Genomic DNA, 19,825 nt, shown 5'->3' with positions numbered 1-19,825 from the left:
TTTTTTTTAAGAAAAAAAAATCGTTTTTTAACTTTTACCAAATTAATGTAGTACACAATCAACAATACCATTCTCAATTTCTCATACATTAATACATAATATAATGTTGTTTCTTATTTCCCCACACGATCTATAAACCATATAAACAAATTCCAATATTATTGCACTCAAAATAATATGTAAATAGCTCAGTGAAATTTTCATACAAGGAGGTGACTGCTTTCCACATCTTAAAAGCTACACAAAAATTTGCTATCAACAAGTGTAGAAAAAATTGGCAAGCCGACAACTTTCAAAAAAAAAAAAAATGTGCAATCCGCCGACTCAAGGGGCCCCACAGAAGTGCATTTCAGAACATTTTTCTAGCTTTTTAGATTTGTAACATGAGTTACTATTGCAAGAAATACCTTTTATCCATGTTAGCAATGTATTTACCACTGTTAACATTTTGTGTGTGTGTGTATTCACTATTATTACGACTATAAAACATCTGCCATTTGTTTTAACAGCGAGACAACATCGGCTGATGAATTTAAGAGATATCTAGCACTGGATCGCTTTCTTTTGACTGAACAAGAGAAGTAATTATTACTATTGAGATCAAGAATTGATGGTGTGGCATCTTTTTTCTCCCCATTGCTAATATGTTTGCTGTTAGAAGGTGGAAACGGATGAGATTTTTTATGTCCTGTGGACCCGTTTCGATCTGAAGATGATCCATTGACCGGTGTCGATAAGCTTGACCTCACCAGAGTATGTGGCTCCGGCTCAAAAAATGTGTAAAGATCTTCATCCTAATACAATAAGGATTTAAATAGATTATAGAGATAGTGAGTTGTATGTATATGATAGTATTTTGGTTAGATGGAAAGGTAATATACCTTGGGGAGGAAATGTCCCACACATAGAACATAGTCGATTGGTTCCCTTGTGTCTTTATAATGTATGACTTGTCCTAAAATACGTTTAATTCCTGCACCCTGGAAAGGATTGGAGAAAAAGGGATCACATGATAAAGTTGCAAATTTTTGTCTCACGCAAAAAAGCACGAAGGAATCCCTCTTGATCTGTTGTATGTGAAAAACACGTGTATGCCCTTCTTATCCTCATCATTAAACATAGCCCTAAAAAGCTTGTCCGGTCTGTCATTTCCTATCGAGTGTAACCAAATGCATTTTGTTACATGGGACGAGACTAGACAAGTTTTCTAGGACTATTTTCAATGATGAGGATGAGGAGAACATTTATGTCTTTTTGCAGAGTCGAGAGATCCCGAGCAAGTCCTTTTGATATCAGTTCCAGTCCAATGCACATCAAACTCAGTATGTCATGTCACATGGGATGGGACAGATATATATATATATATATATATATATATATATATATATATATATATATATATATATATATAAAGAAAGAAAGAAGTAGAAGGGAAAAATGAGAAACCTTGGTGACTCCAGTGGTGCGAACCTCAACGGACCTGCCACCCTGAACAACTTCTACGGATGCATTTGATATGGGTCCTGTACAAAGGTGCTGCAACATGTCTTTAGCTTGAAGCCTTCCAAACTCGATATCTGTAGCCCATAATTAAAGTGGAAATTGAATTAATCTAAAAACATATATATATATATATATATATATATATATATATATATATATATATATATATATATATATATATATATATATATATATATAAGGAAATATAAATTGACGAGGATAATAACCTAACCTGCATACGTATAATTCCAAACCAATGATGTCTCACGAAGCTCAAACTGAGATCGAGGAGTTCTCTCGGTGAAATACTCAAAGACGTGCTGAAATCAAGATATCATAAAGCCTCCCAAGTATATGATTTTAAACGATTATTATTGTAATTGTATAATCATATTCAACGCACACGAAATATTTATAAATAGTTTTAATGTTAGACAAAAGTGTTTAGGGTTTGGGGCACATGCTCATGATGATGATGTCGAAAAGGGGAAATGTCGGGTGAATGGACATGGACTGACCTTGACACTATCAACCCAATCCATGTGTACTTGGGGCATGTTTCTTGTCCATTTTTTATTGGGTGTTCTTAAAAACACTCCATGTTCTGCAGCTAACCATATGTTTAATTCTCCAAAGTTCTGCACATTCATCAAATAAAACACCAACATTTAATTGCTAATGATGTAAACCTGTGTTTGTTAAACATGATGGGATGCCTATTTCTTGCATTTAATACCTTATCAAGGACAGAATGATGGCTTCCACTTAAGATGACTACTGTAGTCTTTGGATCATCACAAAGTCTCTTTAAAGCTTCTTTTGCTTCAGGGTGTAGCCTCGGTTCCATTTCTTTGAATTGATCGAATTGTCTACCCGTATCCATAGGTTCAGTCAGTGTTGAATTAAACCCCTATGAAGTTGAAAGTATACAAACTAATTTTAGAACAACATTTTTTTTTTCTTTTTTGTATTTAATTTAAAGGGAGAGAATACCAAAATGAGTAAACGGTTGTTCGAATCCAAATACCGGTCAACTGCTTCATTTGTTTCAAGTAGAGGTGGAATTTGTCTAATCCTCAATTGAGCTTCCACAATTGTATCATTCAATTCACTACACATCAAGACAATAAATAAACCACATGCTTACATTTACATTTATTTAATTGATAAAAAAATAAAGTGAATTGATAATATTTGGTAAACAAATAAGATTGCATACCTAACAAATGTTTCAGCCCATTCTTGGGATGTATGACTAGTGACATGGACAAAGTTATGGTGGTGTCTTTTTTCCCTTTCCTCAGCAGGCATATTTAGAGCATAACCAATTGAAGAAGCTACTTCTGTAATGTTCCATGGATTTACCAAAATTGCCCCTGCACCTAGAGATTGTGCTGCTCCTGCAAACTATGTGTATGAAACATACAAATTACTACTTCATCCATTCCATGAAAATTGTAATGTTTAATAACTATGCACTTACTTTTTTTGGAAAAATAGAGAAAAGAAAACTAACAATGTACTTTTACCAATTTTTTTTTTTCAATTTACCCACTTGACTATCTTTTTGTAGTGATTGAATAATTAGGAATAAATACCTCACTTAAGATTAGAACGCCTTTCTTTGAAGCTTGACAAGCTACAAATTCATAACTCACAAGATTCATTCCATCCCTTAATGAGGTAATAAGAGCCACATCTATGTAAAAAAAAGAAGAAAATTGTATATCACTTTATCCACCAATTCGAGAAAATATGATTGTGTTAGGTAGCAAAAAAAGACTTGTTAATTGAGATTTTTTAAGGGAGAAAGAAGCATAGTTTTTAGCATCTATGAGTAAAGTACAATAGGGTTAAAATGAAAGAAAGAGCAAAGTACTTTCAATTATTTGTGTGCTATAGTATCCTACTTCCATTTCAAAAAGCCAACCAAATACGAATAAATTTGTACAATACCCTAATAAGGAAAAAAAATTGAAAGTATAAAAGCTATAATTGGGTAGCTTTTTAAAGTACAAAATGTTAATAAGAAAAAAAAAGGAAATACAATGTTGTAATAGAAAGAAATAAAAGTATGTTATTTCTTGCATTCAAACAGCATAACACATGATTTGGTAGAGGTTAAAGCATACCTGTAATGGCGTATAGTGCACATAATCCATGAAAGTCAAGAGAACGATCCTGTATAAAGAAAAGGAATCACAGATTACAAGGCTAAAAAATCATGGGATATTATTCTATTGATGCATCTACATGAAGAGAAGAATCTTTCACACAATCATTATCTTGTATTTCGTAGTTTAATTAACCTTTTTCTCCCAAAGGTATAACAGTATTTGTAGGGGGGAGGGGGGGATCGAATACAAATTATTCAAGTTTTAAGATATTTCTTGATAATATAATAATCAACCATTATACATTGAATCAATATCTTGTGTTTTAACTCAAGATTCAACAAGATGTTTTTCAATTAAAAGAAAAGACAAACCAAATGATGAATAGGGACAGTTGTAAGGCTCCCAAATCTTCCATTAATTCTTCCAACAATTTCATGAACTTGACATGTGAGCTTTTGATCTGTTAATCCACAAAGAACAAAAATAGAAATAACACGAGTTTCATGCTTTGATAATTGATCCATTATTGATAAAGGAAAAAAGAAATAGCAACATACTTTTATTTATTTGTGTATCATAGCATCCTACTTTCATTTCTTTCCAGTATAATAATATAATTTCAATCTTTTTATTATTAAGGCATTGTAATAATTAAACAAATAAACAAAAGTATGTTGTTATTTCTTGCATTTAACCCTTAAAATGATTGAAAGCATACACTCGGGAACATCTGTTCTTGTTGGCACTGCAATCTGAAGCAACACCACTTTGTCATGCCAATCCGGATTTTCTTCCAAGAATTTTTCAAATGCCAAAATCTTTTGTGGAATTCCCTTAATCATGTCAAGGCGATCGACTCCTAACATTACCTTCATATAAAAAAAAACACCAATGAGAAATGCCAAGATATGCATGTTCATACCATGAAAAGAAACTTTTAGTTTTTTTGTAGTGTAACAAATTATTGAAAATTTGAAAATTCCATATTATATTGCATCCCTTGAAAAAGATTTGTTTTGGTAGTGCATACACAGGTAGATTATGATTTACCTTTCGACCAGCAAATCTCTCCTCCAATTCTTTTATATGTTCTTTGATTTGAGGAAGTTGAATTGCTCGTATAAACCTACCAGGATCTATCCCAATAGGAAACTGCTTTCAAAACCCAATATATGAATCTGAATCAGTAGCTGCTTCAAGATTCTAAGTTTTGTGCTCATAAAACATAACAAAATATACATAACTGAATATATATATATATATATATATATATATATATATATATATATATATATATATATATATATATATATAAACGAAAGATGATCAAGTAATTTACCGCAGCAACACGAGTAAGTTTCCCTTGATCCTCCACTCCATCAGGAGTACCCTCAAGCCCAAGAATTCGAGTACATGCACTCACAAAGTGCCTTGCATAATCATAAGTGTGGAAGCTGACATATATATAGCACATGTTAGCATCAATACTATCTCCGTTAGGCATAGGACTGACAATTTGTCCATACACTATCTGTCCCGTCCAAAACAAACATGTGTCCCATCCAAGATAGACTCCAGGACGGGACAGACAGTCTGCCCATCTGTCCAGGACGGGACACGGGACAGGGCAGACTTTTTGTCCATTAAATGACAGACAGTCTGCCCAAAGGCAAGGCAGGCTGTCTGTTCATAGGAGCAGACAGTCTGCCCAGAGGAATAGACACGCAGAGAGTGTTTTGGCCTTTGGGTCGTCTTCCCGACAGACTGTCTAGGACATAGTGTAACAAACATAGCCTTAGGGATGAAAGTAGTGATTGAGTCTGAAAGATTTATGGAACAAATTTTAGAATGTAAGTCTTTACCCAACAAGATCGGCTACAAGAACGGCTCGTAGCAGCTCAGATCGGGAAGGGAGTGTTCTCTGAATCTCGGAGGAAGGAAACGGTGTGTGTAGAAACCAACCAACTTTCATCTTATTATTACGTTCTTTCAAATATTTAGGTAGAAACATCAAATGGTAATCATGACACCAAATGACATCCCCTTCTATATAATGCTCACTCACCACATCAGCAAACAATTGATTAGCTTTCTTGTAAGCATCAAATTGAGATTGGAAACTACGAGTAGTAGCAAGGCGATCCTCTTGTGGGAGACCAAGGTAATGGAAGAGAGGCCATAAGATATTATTACAATATCCATTGTAATACAGATTAACAAGATCTTCGTCAAGAAAAACCGGGACACATCTCTGCATACCAACAATTGCTAGAGTAATAACCTTGTTTTTTTTTTCTTCAAAATATTAACACATCTTCTATAAACATGATTAAATGGAAGAATAGCAACGTACTTTAATTTATTTGTGTATTATAGCATCATACTTCCATTTCTTTCTATTACAACATTCTAATTTAGTTTTTCTCTTATAAACGCATTGTATTTTTTATATCATTGTACTTTTGGTTTTTTTTCTTCTTATTAAGGCATTGGATTTTTAAAAGTCCACTCACAAAAATAGGATGCTATAAACGTTGCTATTTTCTTCATTTAACCGTTTATATATACACAATCTATAATAGAAAGAAATGAGAGTAGGATGCTATGAAGGTTGTTTTTTTTTAACCCTTTATAAATAAATATACATACAGTCAACCTTGTCAGCTAAAGCTTTGGTGAGTGATTTCTTCCCGATTTCATCAGTTACATTTACTCCAGCCCATCCGATCCATCTTGTTTCAAATTCAGTTATACCTTTATCAAAGCTTTCCCCCTTTAGAATCTTTTCAAATATAAACATAAGGAAAACACTTTATCTAGATAGCACTTAATTTGGTTATTTTAACGGTGTTTAGAGAAGAAATAATAATATGTTACTATTTACTGCAATTAAAAAAAAAAAAAAAAAACTCACCTAAAAGTGCACTGACTAAACCCCCAACACTCATTTCAAGTTGCCATGATGCATCACCCTTTCTAGTGGCAGAAACAGGTAGACGATTTGCTACTACTAATAAACGTTGACTGTTTGTTGGAGGGCGAATTCGTAATTCTTCATCAGGATGGGTCCCTGTTGAAAATATTTTGCGATTCCCAATCGTATTATTATTGTTATTATTATTACTACTATTATCATTTCCATGAAAATCATCAGTTTGAGTACTCCTGGAAGATTTTCTTAACTCTCTTTCCTTCAACAGTCTTTCGAGTCTTGTTCTAAGTATAGCTGATGTGTTTTTGTAATCATCTGCATGCATATCTGATTTTTGTAACTCATCCTGCAATTCATGTTGAAATTTAGTTACTCATTCTAGTCATTGTAAATCATGGTTTAAGAAAAGCAATTGTAATCTTCTCCATCAAATAATGGTGAAATAATTCAACTTTAAGAACCAAATTTTCATCAAACAATGCAAGGAATTTAACACTCCAAAAGGAATAGAATGATTTCTAGTTGAAAAATATAAGCCTCAAACCATGCTTCGATTACTTAGTCCCCTTGACATTAAGTTTGAAATTTTGAGTATTGAAAATTTGGCATAATAAATGGAGACAACTGATAATAACTGTTCGCTTTTATAAAATTGGGACACAACTATTTGTTATGTTCTTTTAAGCTAACAAACTTATTAGTGAAAGGAATCTGAATACGCTCCATACACATGCAAGGTTTTACTTTATAATTAAATGAAATAAATTTGAGCTTTGATCAAATGATTATAATGTTGAGGGTTAACTATAAAAAGCTCCTTTATTTTGAATTTCTCTTTGATTTAAGTAAAGAAAGAGAGTCTCTATTAAGTTCATTAAATCGTGTCTCCATTAAGGTTCAATTCATTAAGACCTGTTTGAGAAAGTAAAATTGAGGATAAAAAACAAACACAAGCATGTTTTTGGGGGAAATTAGTAACAAAAGAAAACAAGAGAATAACTAGAGTAAAGAAAATCCTACTCACACTGAATCATTTTGTGAAATGTCGTATAAGATTCATGAAAAGAATGCAGTTTTTTCATTGTTGAAACAATTGATTTCAAATTGAGCTTAAGATTTTATAAAACTCAAATCAACAAAAATCCATCGAAAACTGAAGTAGGTTTACACAGAAATCGACGAAACACAAGCACGAATTAGAGAAAAACAAGTAAGGGTTCACGTCTTACCAAATCGTGTTGCAGAATGCCGATCTCTTCACACGATCTAATGTTCTTCATCTTTTTATCAAGAAAATCAAAACCTAAAACGTTTCTTGTTATTTATACAGAGAATTTGTATCCATCTAGATAGAGAGTGATGAGGAAACATGAAGATGGCGTTGGGCGAAAGGTGGGTGTTCTGTGGTTGGAAGATTCGACGCTGAAGTGTGTATTGGCGGTGATATGATGTAAATGTTTCGAAGATAATGGGAGAAACAAGAAAAATGAGAGAGGGAAGATTTTCTGGGCTACAGCTATGGTATGGTATCGGTTGGGGATTTTATACTTCTCACGACGCAGCTTTTAAGCCATGCATAAATGCTGACGCACAGGAAAGGGAATTTCCCTTTAATTTGCATAAAATAGTAAAATATAGGATCATGTGTTTAGACTTTAGAGTAGATTACCATTGATTTGAAATTTGAAAAGGTAAGTTTTAAAAATACTATTGTATTTTTTTTAGTATAAAAAATACCAATAAACTAACGAATTCATACAAAAATAACATCTAACTTCATGTTTTGTTCTTATCTTAATCATGGTAATCCAATAGTTTAGTTAATGGTTGACTTGGCATTATATTTGACATGTAGATTGCTTAGTTGTCATAACAATAGAATATTTTCAGTTATATAACCCATTTTTAATGAAATGAACTATGACAAAAGTCTCCTCCTCTGTGAACGACTTCTTCCTTCTTTTATGGCTTCTTCTTCTTCCTTTAAATCCATGATCTCCAAGTCAAGATTTCCAAATCAAAGAGGACACTTGAAGATGGGAAGCTTTGTGATTGTGGGTACATTGCTCGAAGGTGGTCATCAACCACCAAGGCCAATCCTGACAGAAAGTTAGGGTTTGTCCTTACTCTTTGGTAAGTGTGTTTGAAAGCTTTATCTTACCTTTCTCCTAAATAATTTCTTCATTATCTGATTTTTTTTCTGAATATGAAGGATCCAAATAAGAAAAGTTCTAAGTTTTGGAAATGGGTTGATTAAGAACCAATAAACCGGACCAAGATGAAGCAGAACCAAACACAAGCTCAATGGAAATGAAGATTTTAAGATTGAAAAAAGATTTCAATTTGTACAAGATGAAGACAAAATATGATTTCAGTTTCTACAAGATGAAGACAAAAAACGATTTCAATTTGTACAAGATGAAGACTGTAACATCCCAAAAATGCGAGCCGAAAATTTCGTTTTTAAAACATGTACTTAGCAAAACATTTAGGAATAATTCATTCAACAATCATTTCATTTCACCAAAAGATGTATGTCAGAAAACATTGTCATAATCATAAAAATGTCAGAGTAAAATTTCCCAAGAAGATATCATAATGCGGAATATGAGCAGGTGTGTGTGCGTGATGTACCGCTACCGCGCTAGCTCCTTCCCCTTCGAAGAAGAGATACGTGAAACCAAAACTGAAAACTGTAAGCACGAAGCTTAGTGAGTTCCCCCATAATACCTCATACCAGGCAAGCATACAATGTACAACTAGGAGATACGGGCCTTGCCCATACTCATGAAGATACGGGCCTTGCCCACACTCCGCTAGCCGGGAGATACGGGCATCGCCCACACTCCACTATCTGGGAGATACGGGCCTTGCCCACACTCCACTCTCGGAGAGATACGAGCCTAGCCCACACTCAGCCGCTAACCCATAACATACAAGTATCACATAGACAACAAGTATAGACAACTCTATCATACTGGCATATATCATAATCAACTCGACCAAGAGATACGGGCTCGACCCACACTTTAATACTAACATCTCGTCTATACGGGCCGGCCTTGGTGCCTTAGACCCATTACTACTGGAAGGAAACTCACCTCAAAGTAACTGCCGATCTGTGTGGGAACTGACTGACTGCTGCTACTGCCGCTCCGGAGATCCTCCGGCTATAATTCCCACAAAACCCTTAGTCAAATACTGCTAACCGACTTCATGGTAAATTGACCATTTACCCTTAACAAATCTAGAGTCCAGTCACAGTCAACTGCCAGTTAACCAGACTCGCCGAGTTGGCTTGCCAACTCACCGAGTCCCTCTCCCTTAGTCTGACCATAAATCCGTCACTACTTGTCGAGTTAGACGTTGACTCGATGAGTTTTCCTTCTATACCCAAGGCCAATAGTCCTTCATCCTACTCGCCGAGTTGTATGAACAACCCGCCGAGTTCATCTTCATCCGATGAACACTTTATGCTGTGACTCGCCGAGTTGTATGAACAACTCGTCGAGTCTGTTCTTGATCTAAGAAGGTTGCCTTGAACTCGCCGAGTTCCTTCCCGGATGAGTTCAGCTTCCAACTCACCGAGTCCACCCAGGACTCACTACTCTACTCAGCATAAACGAAAAGGGGGAAAACTCGGGGACTAGCGACCCGACTCGCCGTGTTCGATGAGCAACTCGTCGAGTCTGCCACATGCAAATACTATACACTCGATTTTGTTCGAATCCAGTCCATGCCATTTATAGATCTGAGTTCTTAGGGCAGGATTTTCACTTAAAGTTTCCAACTTTACGTGTAGAAATGCATGGAATGGGGATTAAAGGCGAAATAGGGTTTAAGAAGGTAGATCTAGGACATTCAAGCAATTTACTCCCATAAAGGTTATAGATCTGAGCTTCTGGAGCTCAAACATGACTAGATCTAGTGGATAATCAACCTATAACGGATTCTACTTCATGCACAAGCTTGGAAAAAGGTTCAAGAAGAGCTCAAAAGGTGCTCTAATGGGGTTTAAGCATACAAACAGAATGGAGCAGAGATATACCTTAGAGAACTCTGAAATAGCACCAAGATATATAGTCTCCTTCTCCTCTTCTTGATCCACTCTCCTTCTTCTCCCAAAAACTTCAAGGAATCACTCTAAACACTTCAATCTCACAAGAAACGAGTTAGGGTTTGATGTAGGGCGCTCTGAGGGTGAAAGGGGGCGAGCTTGGGCCGCACAAGCTAGCTTAAATAGGGGGCAAACCCTTGGAATTAGGGTTTCATCAGACAGCGGGGACTCGCCGAGTCCGGAATATGGACTCGCCGAGTCGCCAACTTAAACATGCTCTGGGTCCCATCTCTACTCGGCAAGTCGGACCTACAACTCGCCGAGTCCAAGGCTAAAAATGAAAAAAAAACACAAAGATAAATTTTACGTACCAGGAACTTGGTGCTACAAAGACAAAGAGGATAGTGTGAGTTTTAGAAAGCAGTTTGATGAAATGACTAAGAAATTGGTGATTCATAATTTTTTTTTATGGATGCTTTTTGTTATGTCTGTAGTGAAAATCATGACAAGTTAATGGTATTTGTATGCTTTTATAAAAGGCAATGTACTTTGAAAGTAGTTTTAATAAAATTAAATGGGAAATGTACTTAGGTGTTGTTCTTTTAATCACATGGTGGGAGTTAAGGCATTGTAATAATTATAGTTCATCATAGCAAAGGAAAAATTGTAACGTCCCAAATTTAAAGAAAATTTTAACTTTTATAATCATAAATACCAACCACAATTGTTTCCAGAAAAAAACCCATTACATGACCATAGTGATTTAAAAGATTAGAGTATCAAAACTAATTATGAAAACACTGGAGAATGCACGCCGAGCCATCAAACCGGACCCTTACCCTTAGAACTAGAAGTACCTGAAACATCCAACAAAACTGTAAGCACAAGCTTAGTGAATTTCTCAAAACACACAAAACATATAATCACATAATGCCATGCACACATACATATAAGTTTGCCATGGACTCCCTCCATGGTCTTCATTTGGAATGTCATGGGCTACCCCTATGGTCTTGTATCCCCGAGCCATGGGCTCCTCCCATGGTCTTGCCAAGTGTCATGGACTCCTCCCATGGTCTTCACATAAGTTCACACATATATCAAATAGCAAACCATTACATACTCCATTACTAATCATATCATATCAATTAATGGGCCGACCTTGGTGCCTTCGACCCATGAGTGTAGTGAGAAGACTCACCTCAAATACTGAATGACAGATGACTAGGTCTTGGCTCCAAATGTTAGTTCTACTCAACCCCTAAAACAAAAATGATTCCTTAAATGCAACTCAACATGCCCCAAAACCCATTATAGGTCAAACTCGGTCAAAGACAAAGTCAAATGTCCAGGTCAACAGTTCGAGTTGACCAAACACGCCGTGTTTCTTCATCTATTGCAATATTGGGAAAAACCTTATTAACTTGCCCTTGTTCACTAAGTAACACGCCGAGTTAGCCAGAATTTCAACAGCTTAATGTATTAAGATATTTCCATCGAATTTAGGAGCTCCAAATCTCAGGTCTCCTCCAAAATGATGTCTAGAAGGGTAAAGCTTCCAACTTTACCCTTAGGAACCACCAAAATGAGTCAAACCCGAACCCTAGACTCATTAGAGTGAAGCTTGACCCGCTAAGCCCTTAATCTCCAAAGACATAGTCCCAAAAAGCAGATCTGACATCCAAAGGCTGGAAAATCACGTAAAGTTTCCAACTTTACGTCCCTGCACACTAAAAAGAAGCTCTATGGCTCAAGAAGGGCCTAATAAAGGACTTCATGCATGAATGGGACCTAGAACCTAGTAAAGCTTGCAAATTTAAGCCAAATGACGCCACAAAATGGCCAGATCTAACATGACAACCCCTGGAACACACAACTTCTTGGACACCCAACCATGAGTCTGAAATCAAGATAAAACCCAAAACAAAGAGATCTAAACAATAACAAAGCAAGGTATAAACTTGATACCTCCAAGAGACTGCAACAAGTGGGGAGATTCTAGATCTAAGTCTTCCCTCCAAGCTATATGCCTTCAACTTCAAAGCTTCTTCAAAAGAGTACAAAAAGATCAACACTCAAGGCCCTCCACAAGCTCACACACTCACAAAGGACGATGATACACACTATTAGGGTTTCTGGACAGAGGAGGTAGGTAAGGAGGCCAACCAAGGGACTTAAGGCCTTTAAATAGGGTGGAACACCCTGGAAATTAGGGTTTCCTTCCTAACCACCAACACACCGAGTTGAGACACCTCGACTCGTCGTGTTGGTTCATTGATTTCCAAGGCCAAAGTCATCTTTGTTGGAATAGTGTCCAAGGTCATTAACTATTAGTAATATTTCTAATAATAGCAGGGTCCTTTTGGGTTGCCCCCAAGACCCAAATTGAGTAGAATAAATAAATGAGAAATTGGTTTATTAATTATTATGGTTAATAATGAATTAGAAACTAATTGGAAATATATTATGGGAATTAATTAACAATTTAATTAATTAAAGGGTTGAATGTTCATTAACTGATAGTTGGTTAATCAAGAATGTTCCAGAACCTTTTATGGGATTAGGGTTGGATGAAAATCACTCCATCCCACATGGGAAAGGAGTGAAATTTCATGGTTAAGCCTCCATCCCACATGGGAAGGAGTATCAAACCCTAGGAGGCATCCAAGGCTATAAATAGGGCCTTAGGGATTTCATTCCTCCTTGCACCTTGGCTTGAAGTTTTCGCCAACCCTTCTTCCTCCCCTCTTAAGGGACGATTTCTAACCCCTTTGGGTTTGTGAAATTGACCCTTCTCCTAGTTATTTTCATTCCACTCTTTGGTGTCATTGGGTGTGATACCATTAAAGGGATTTTGGTTTGGGTCCTTTCATCCAAGCAACTTCATGGAGGTTCAAGATCTCAAGCATGGAGATCAAGGGCTACATAAAAGGTATGTTTTCTTACTTATGTTTTAGTTTTCTAGGGTTAATATAATTAGCATGAAGCCATAGATCCATAGGATGCATGTACACTTAGGTATATCATTGTTTCAATTTTTCCGCTGCCTAGTTTTAGAGTGTATTTGATGCATAGAAAACCCAACAGTGGTATCAAAGCCATTGGTTCATGGTTAATTTCACCCTAGATCCATGTTTTTTGTAAAAACTTGTTTGGAATTGAATGATGAAAGAATAATTGAAAAATTCATAATGTGTTGAAACCCTAGTCGTAGCTCACGACGTGAACTTAGCAGATTTGGGATTTTCGAATTTTCCTTTAATTTTCAAATATGAAGCTTTGATAAACATGGATAAATACCTAATTTAAATTGTTTTTGAATCTGGAAAATTAATAAATATTATTTAAATGTGTTTATTTAAATTTGAATATTTATTTGGTAATTGATAAATATTATTTAAATATGTTTATTTGAATTTGGATATTTATCTATTATTTAAACTATTTAAGATTATTTGTAATAGAGAATTATAAATTTGAATATTAACCCCTCATGATTTATTAATTGTTACATTGCGTCCTCGCAATTAATTAGAATTAATAATAGACAACTAAATTTAAAGAGTTTTAAATTTACCCCTTGTATTTATATATATTAGAATTGTGTTTATTATATGTATTAGAAAGTTACAACATGCGCCCTCACGTGTTTAAATGTTGACATTGTCAGTCTTACCTCGACTGTAACACTCGTTTATTTATTAGTTAATAAATAAATTAATGAACGAATGGTAGCCTAAAATAAATAATTATATATGCAGGGTGTTGGGTTCGAGGAGTTAATTGCCACATTTTTAGAAGTCGGGGGTTAAAAACATGAGTTTGAGACTCATTTTATAAATATTTATGAAGACAGGGGCTCTGTGGTAATTACCGAGAATTATTTTTTTAAAAGAAATGAGGCGGAGGGGCTGAATATGTTATAATTAAGACCATGGTTGCAGAAATCGGGATTAATCGTTTGGCGTTCTCCAACCGTCGAGGATTAGGGCATTAATCGGGTTTGACGGGATTGATCGGTCAACCAAAATCAAAAAAGTCGAAAAAAGTCAAAAATAAAGTCAAAAGATTTTTTAAAAATTCAAAAAACCAACTTTGTTTTTTTACTCCAAAATTTTCAAATTTTCAAAATTTCAAATATTATACAAAAATGTTCATATTTTCGTATTTCCAAATTACAATTTTTCTTATTTTCTAATTTTGAAGTACTTGTTTTTCTTAAGATATATTAATATTTAATTAATTTTAATATTTTATTAATAATCTATGGTCCTCGATTAATCCTCGATTAATCCCCGCCAAGACCGATTAATCCCTTAACACCAGTCGACCGTCGAGCTACTGTCAAACGATTTTTACAACCTTGATTAAGACATTGGGGAACTGTTTGGTAAATTGTGTACCTAATTTGTAAAGGGTTTTAGATGGTGGGGTTCAGATGGTAACTTATGGACTGATTGTGAAAGGATTTTAGATGTTGGGGGCTGCTTTGTAAAATACGACCTTATTTTGAAAGAAAATGTCATGGGGAGGGATCAGTCTTACCATTATGGTAACAAGTTTGGTGTGGAGGCGGGTATATAAGTCACAAAAAACCCTAACCCTAGCTAAGAGGGTGCAACCGCTATCATCGGAGATCTCCAGCCGCCACCTCCATTCTCACGATCTACGACGCTGCTCCACCACCTCCGTTGAGGTCGCCACCGCCGCAGTCAAAGTTAAAGACCACCAGGAGCGCCATCGTCGTCTCACCGCTGACGAAGAAGGGGGTGTCGGCTTCCAGTTGTGATGCTCGGAGGTTGCGTTTGTTGTGGTTGATGTTATCGTTTCCTCCGTGTTCTCCCGTAGCTACACAGCGGTTTACGACCATCGGCGCTGTCACCAAGGGCTCGTCACGATTGGGATGCATCCGACTAGCTCTTGCCATCAGGAGGAAAAGGTCGTCACCGGTAAAGACCGTGAAGCGACGAAAGGAACGATGAGGACCTCGGGAGAAGCCGGAAAGAGCTGGAATGTGGCTGTGACATCACGAAAACTTCCTCTTCTCCGGTTCGTTGCTGCAACGCCGCCTTAAACCATCGTTGTGGCTGTTGCCGCCACTCGTGAGTACTCTACCATTGTCGTACGCTGCTAGATCGATGGTTGGAGTGCACCTCGTGAATCAGAAGCATGTATGTGTGTGTAACTTGGCCGGAAAAATGAAGGAAAGGCCCCCACCACCACCGTGAGGTGGTGGCTGCCGCCATGCACCACCGTCGGCCACCTCAAGGTGGTTTGTATGTGTATGTTTAGCTTAGTTAGTTTATGTGTGTTGGTTTGGTATTTTCGTTGTAATTGTGACTCAAAAGCGAAATAATGGAAAGAAATTGGAAACCACCACCGGCCGCCGTGTCGGGTGGCAGTGTGCTTTGCCTCGTGGTGTTGATTCGTTTGGGGTGCTTGAAACCCTAATGGGCCCACTGAAGCTTAATGGACTCTAATGGACCCAATAAAACCCTAATGGGCTTAATAATATTTTAGTGGGCTTAATAGGCCCAATAAAGCCCTAATTGATCTAAAAGCCCAACAAATTAATAAATGGGCTAGTATTTAGGTTGGAAACCCTAATTAGGGTTTGGAAAACCCTAATGCCATCAAAACCCTAATTTTGGGGGAATTAATCAAGACACACGGGACTTATTAATAACTTGGAATATTAAATAATAATCATTGGCGAAAATTAATCTAAGCAATATTGGACTTAATGGATTAAGTCCTTAATGGGTTAAGTAGGATACTTAACCCTAATCATTATTTTATGAGAAACCCTAATTCCACTTGGGTTCATTGTTGGGCCTTGATGATTGGGTAATTAATGGGCTTTCAGGTAAGGCTTATATGAGGAGTTGGGCCCAATTTGGAAAATTGGGCCATAAATGGGCCATGGTTTGGCCCTTAATGATTATATGACATTAGGCCATTAGAAGGTCAAATGTGTTGGATTAGTGTCTAAGTCCATAACTATTTTGGTATGTACTTGACCCGATGGTGCATGGTCCTTTTGGGTTGCCTTCACCAAATCAACTTGATAGGATGAATTATGGAGAGTAAGGATTAAATATGATTTATTAATGTATTGTGACAATAATATATTAAAGGAGAAATCATATTGTTTAATTAATATTAGTCAATAATTAATTGGTAATTAGTTTTGTGACTAAAAGAGATTAATTAAACTTAAGGGACTGGAATTGTAATTATAAGATAATTATAATTTGGGCCATGGATTGCCTTATATTAAGGGATGGACGAATTCTAATGGGAAACCCATAAGGAAATCGTCCATGGGCTTGATAAAAGGAGTCTATGGGTTGCTTAGGGCTTAAGCATCCAAATTAGGGTTTCCTTGTTAGATAACCCTAATAGCCCAACTATATAAAGACCCCTTAAGGCTCAAAAACGTGGCTAAGCTTCTTGTAAGGGTTTACACATGTTTTTGGCAGCCTCCAACCTCTCTCCTCTTCATCCTCTTGCTTATGGTGTTTGTGAACCATTAGAGGAGTGACACTTGTGACTCTAAGCCTTCCAAAGTCAATTCAAGGAGGAATTGGGATTGTTATTGCTACATAACAATCAAGGTATGATCTTAAACCTAATTACATATTAATATGATTACTTGTATGCTAGAATTAGGGTTTATAGTCTTGGATTCAAAGCATGTACAATAGAGAAACCTAGATCCAAGCATTAGGGTTTGTATTAGCACATAGGATGTCTTATGACCAAAACCCATAAGTGGTATCAGAGACTAGATTGGTTTCAATTGTATTGATGCATTGTATAACTAGAAAAATTCGATTTTTTGGATTCTGGAGGCTGGACTCGCCGAGTCCATGCAGACTCGACGAGTCCATGCATGACTCGACGAGTCAACTCGTCAGATAATGCTTATCTCGGGATTTCTTGCTGTTTTTGCATATGAATAGTTACCTTATCATGTTAGATCAATATAAATCCGATTTTATGATATATATGACTATATTCTTGATCTAATTAAAGATAATTATCAATTAATAAGATAATTGTTTCCTTATAAGATAATTGATTAATTATTTTGAGTAAATTGATAAATTGTTTTGCAAGAAATCATTAAACAAATCAAATATGGATAATTATGTAATTAAATGTTAGTTTAGATTATTTGTTATTTGATCCTTGTTGTTATGAAAGTTTCATATTTTCCCCTTTAGGTTTTATAGTTTAAATTTGAACCCAAAAGTTTTGAAGTTTTGAAATTTAAATAGTTAAAACCCTAATGTTTTGAAATGTTTCAAAACTTGCCCTCAAGTTTTGGAATTTAAAAGTTTAATTAGGAATGTTAAATTCTGAAACCCTAGTAATGTTTTGAAAAGTTCAAATCACACCCTTATGGTTTTATTAATTAATTAAGGAGTATAATTAAAAGAGGTTTAATAAATCCATAAAAGTTTAGGTTAACAATTTAATTGAATTAAAAGTGTAATTATTAAAGTTAACCACATAGTATTTTAAAAGTATAAAATACACCCTTTACTATATATAACATTAAAAGTCTAACATTATATATATATATATATATATATATATATATATATATATATATATATATATATATATGTATGAGTAAAAGTCAGTCTTACCGTTAGTAGGCCTCATTCACGAAGCTGGTCTATAAGGGGTGTTTAAGGAAATTGCCTATAAAATGGCGATTGAATGGGTATCCACTCTTACCCACCGCACTCTTGATTAGTGGAGGGTCGTTAGCCGAATGGGTAGGATAGGACGAAACCTTCCATTATAAGTATAATGAAATACAAAGTAACTAAATGTTTTTCAAATTCCCAATCTTAGTTACTTAGGCAAAAGTGAATCGATGCAATTCCATGAAATTACACTTTGTGCCCTTGCGAAGACGTTAGTGGAGCGTGTGTGGTTTACCAGCACACTAAATGGTTCTAAGCAAAGGTTGCAAAGGGTGACTCAATGTTTGTCATAGTTCGGTGGAGCGTGTGTGGTTTACCGGCACATCGAATAGGTGATTGTAACATGTGAGGGCACCATGTAGTTTGCATGGTTATTCACACCCGCTTTGTGATCCTCGGCATCCCAGTCACAAACAAGAGGGGCATATCGAGATTTAAACATGCCATTGAAATATTCAATGAATCTCAAAGGATCTAGGAGTTTTCATAGATTTAAAACTTAAAATTATTTTTCGTTTTTCATGGTGGAAATTAGTGAATCGTCATTCACTTACCTTCAAATGTTCTTCAATTTGGGTTACGGCATCCCTCTCCCGAGTTGTAGAATATTGTGTTGGGTCCTAGCCTTGGAATTTCATTTGGTTGATTTACCAAGGACTCAATCAATCAACTAACTTGAATTCGTTTTTCTCCCGATGTCAAAGTTCGACAACTATGGTCTTCTCAAATCCCGTGGAACAAGTATTCCACATGAAGATGATATTCCACGATTCGATCGAGGAACAAGAAATCATGATTCACTTCCTCCCCCTCTTCCAATTATTCTCCCTAACCCACAAGATTGTAAAATTGAAAGGTTCAATATCACTCAAGCCCTTTTGGCAAGTAAACATAAAGAAGGAAAGTCGATGTGTGCACACGTCTTAAGGATGAAGTCACACTGTTGGGATCCGTTGTCTGTGAGGAAATGGCTGTTGATTGGGTTCTTCAATCACTTCCTAACCCATATAGTGAGTTCGTAAGAGAGTACTATATGATGAACCACGACGTGACCCTTATAGATCTCACCTATATGCTTTTTGCTGCTGAATCAGCAATGGTTTGGCGCAATAGAAAAGCAAAGTTGATTGGTGAATCTGCCTTCAAGACCTCTATGGATATAGACAATGGAAATGAAAGACATGCAATGATCGAAAAGTTTGATCATAAGAGAAAGGCGATGTCTGAGGTAGTTCCATGTGTTGTTCCAAAAGAGTCAGTTTGCTTTTATTGCCAAGAGAAGGGGCATTGGAGACGAAGTTGCCCTATTTACCTAAGAGATCTAAGAGATGGGAGAGTCGAAACGTATGGCTCTAATTTAGGTAAAATCCATTGACTAACTCTTTTAAGCTTCATTCTAGATTCTGAATACATAATGTGATAAGATTACAATTGATGTTTAGAAGGATCAAAGAAAAGAAAAGAAGCTTAAGGGAAGAAGTGAGCAGAATCTAAC

At 35.9% G+C, this 19,825-nt stretch overlaps 1 protein-coding gene across 1 annotated transcript in view; it reads right to left on the bottom strand.

The window, feature by feature from the left end:
* Positions 1-156: 156 nt before the first annotated feature.
* Positions 157-19,825, bottom strand: part of LOC145012344 (alpha,alpha-trehalose-phosphate synthase [UDP-forming] 1-like) — a 74,749-nt gene continuing 55,080 nt past the window's right edge. The window contains exons 2-19 of the mRNA XM_078971140.1: positions 7,782-7,855; positions 6,535-6,898; positions 6,277-6,374; positions 5,483-5,871; positions 4,960-5,074; positions 4,671-4,772; positions 4,339-4,489; positions 3,992-4,080; positions 3,636-3,684; positions 3,102-3,202; positions 2,723-2,910; positions 2,497-2,614; positions 2,240-2,413; positions 2,022-2,141; positions 1,736-1,823; positions 1,447-1,577; positions 882-980; positions 157-794 (exon numbers count right to left, since the gene is read on the bottom strand). Coding sequence (XP_078827266.1) covers positions 480-794; positions 882-980; positions 1,447-1,577; positions 1,736-1,823; positions 2,022-2,141; positions 2,240-2,413; positions 2,497-2,614; positions 2,723-2,910; positions 3,102-3,202; positions 3,636-3,684; positions 3,992-4,080; positions 4,339-4,489; positions 4,671-4,772; positions 4,960-5,074; positions 5,483-5,871; positions 6,277-6,374; positions 6,535-6,898; positions 7,782-7,855 — 2,765 coding nt within the window. The 3' untranslated portion in view covers positions 157-479. The remainder of the gene's footprint in view (positions 795-881; positions 981-1,446; positions 1,578-1,735; positions 1,824-2,021; positions 2,142-2,239; positions 2,414-2,496; positions 2,615-2,722; positions 2,911-3,101; positions 3,203-3,635; positions 3,685-3,991; positions 4,081-4,338; positions 4,490-4,670; positions 4,773-4,959; positions 5,075-5,482; positions 5,872-6,276; positions 6,375-6,534; positions 6,899-7,781; positions 7,856-19,825) is intronic.

This window comes from Lactuca saligna, chromosome 1 (genome assembly GCF_052625555.1).
Source record: "Lactuca saligna cultivar CGN05327 chromosome 1, ASM5262555v1, whole genome shotgun sequence".
NCBI classification, from domain to species: domain Eukaryota; kingdom Viridiplantae; phylum Streptophyta; class Magnoliopsida; order Asterales; family Asteraceae; genus Lactuca; species Lactuca saligna.
This window is presented reverse-complemented; position numbering and strand designations above follow the sequence as displayed.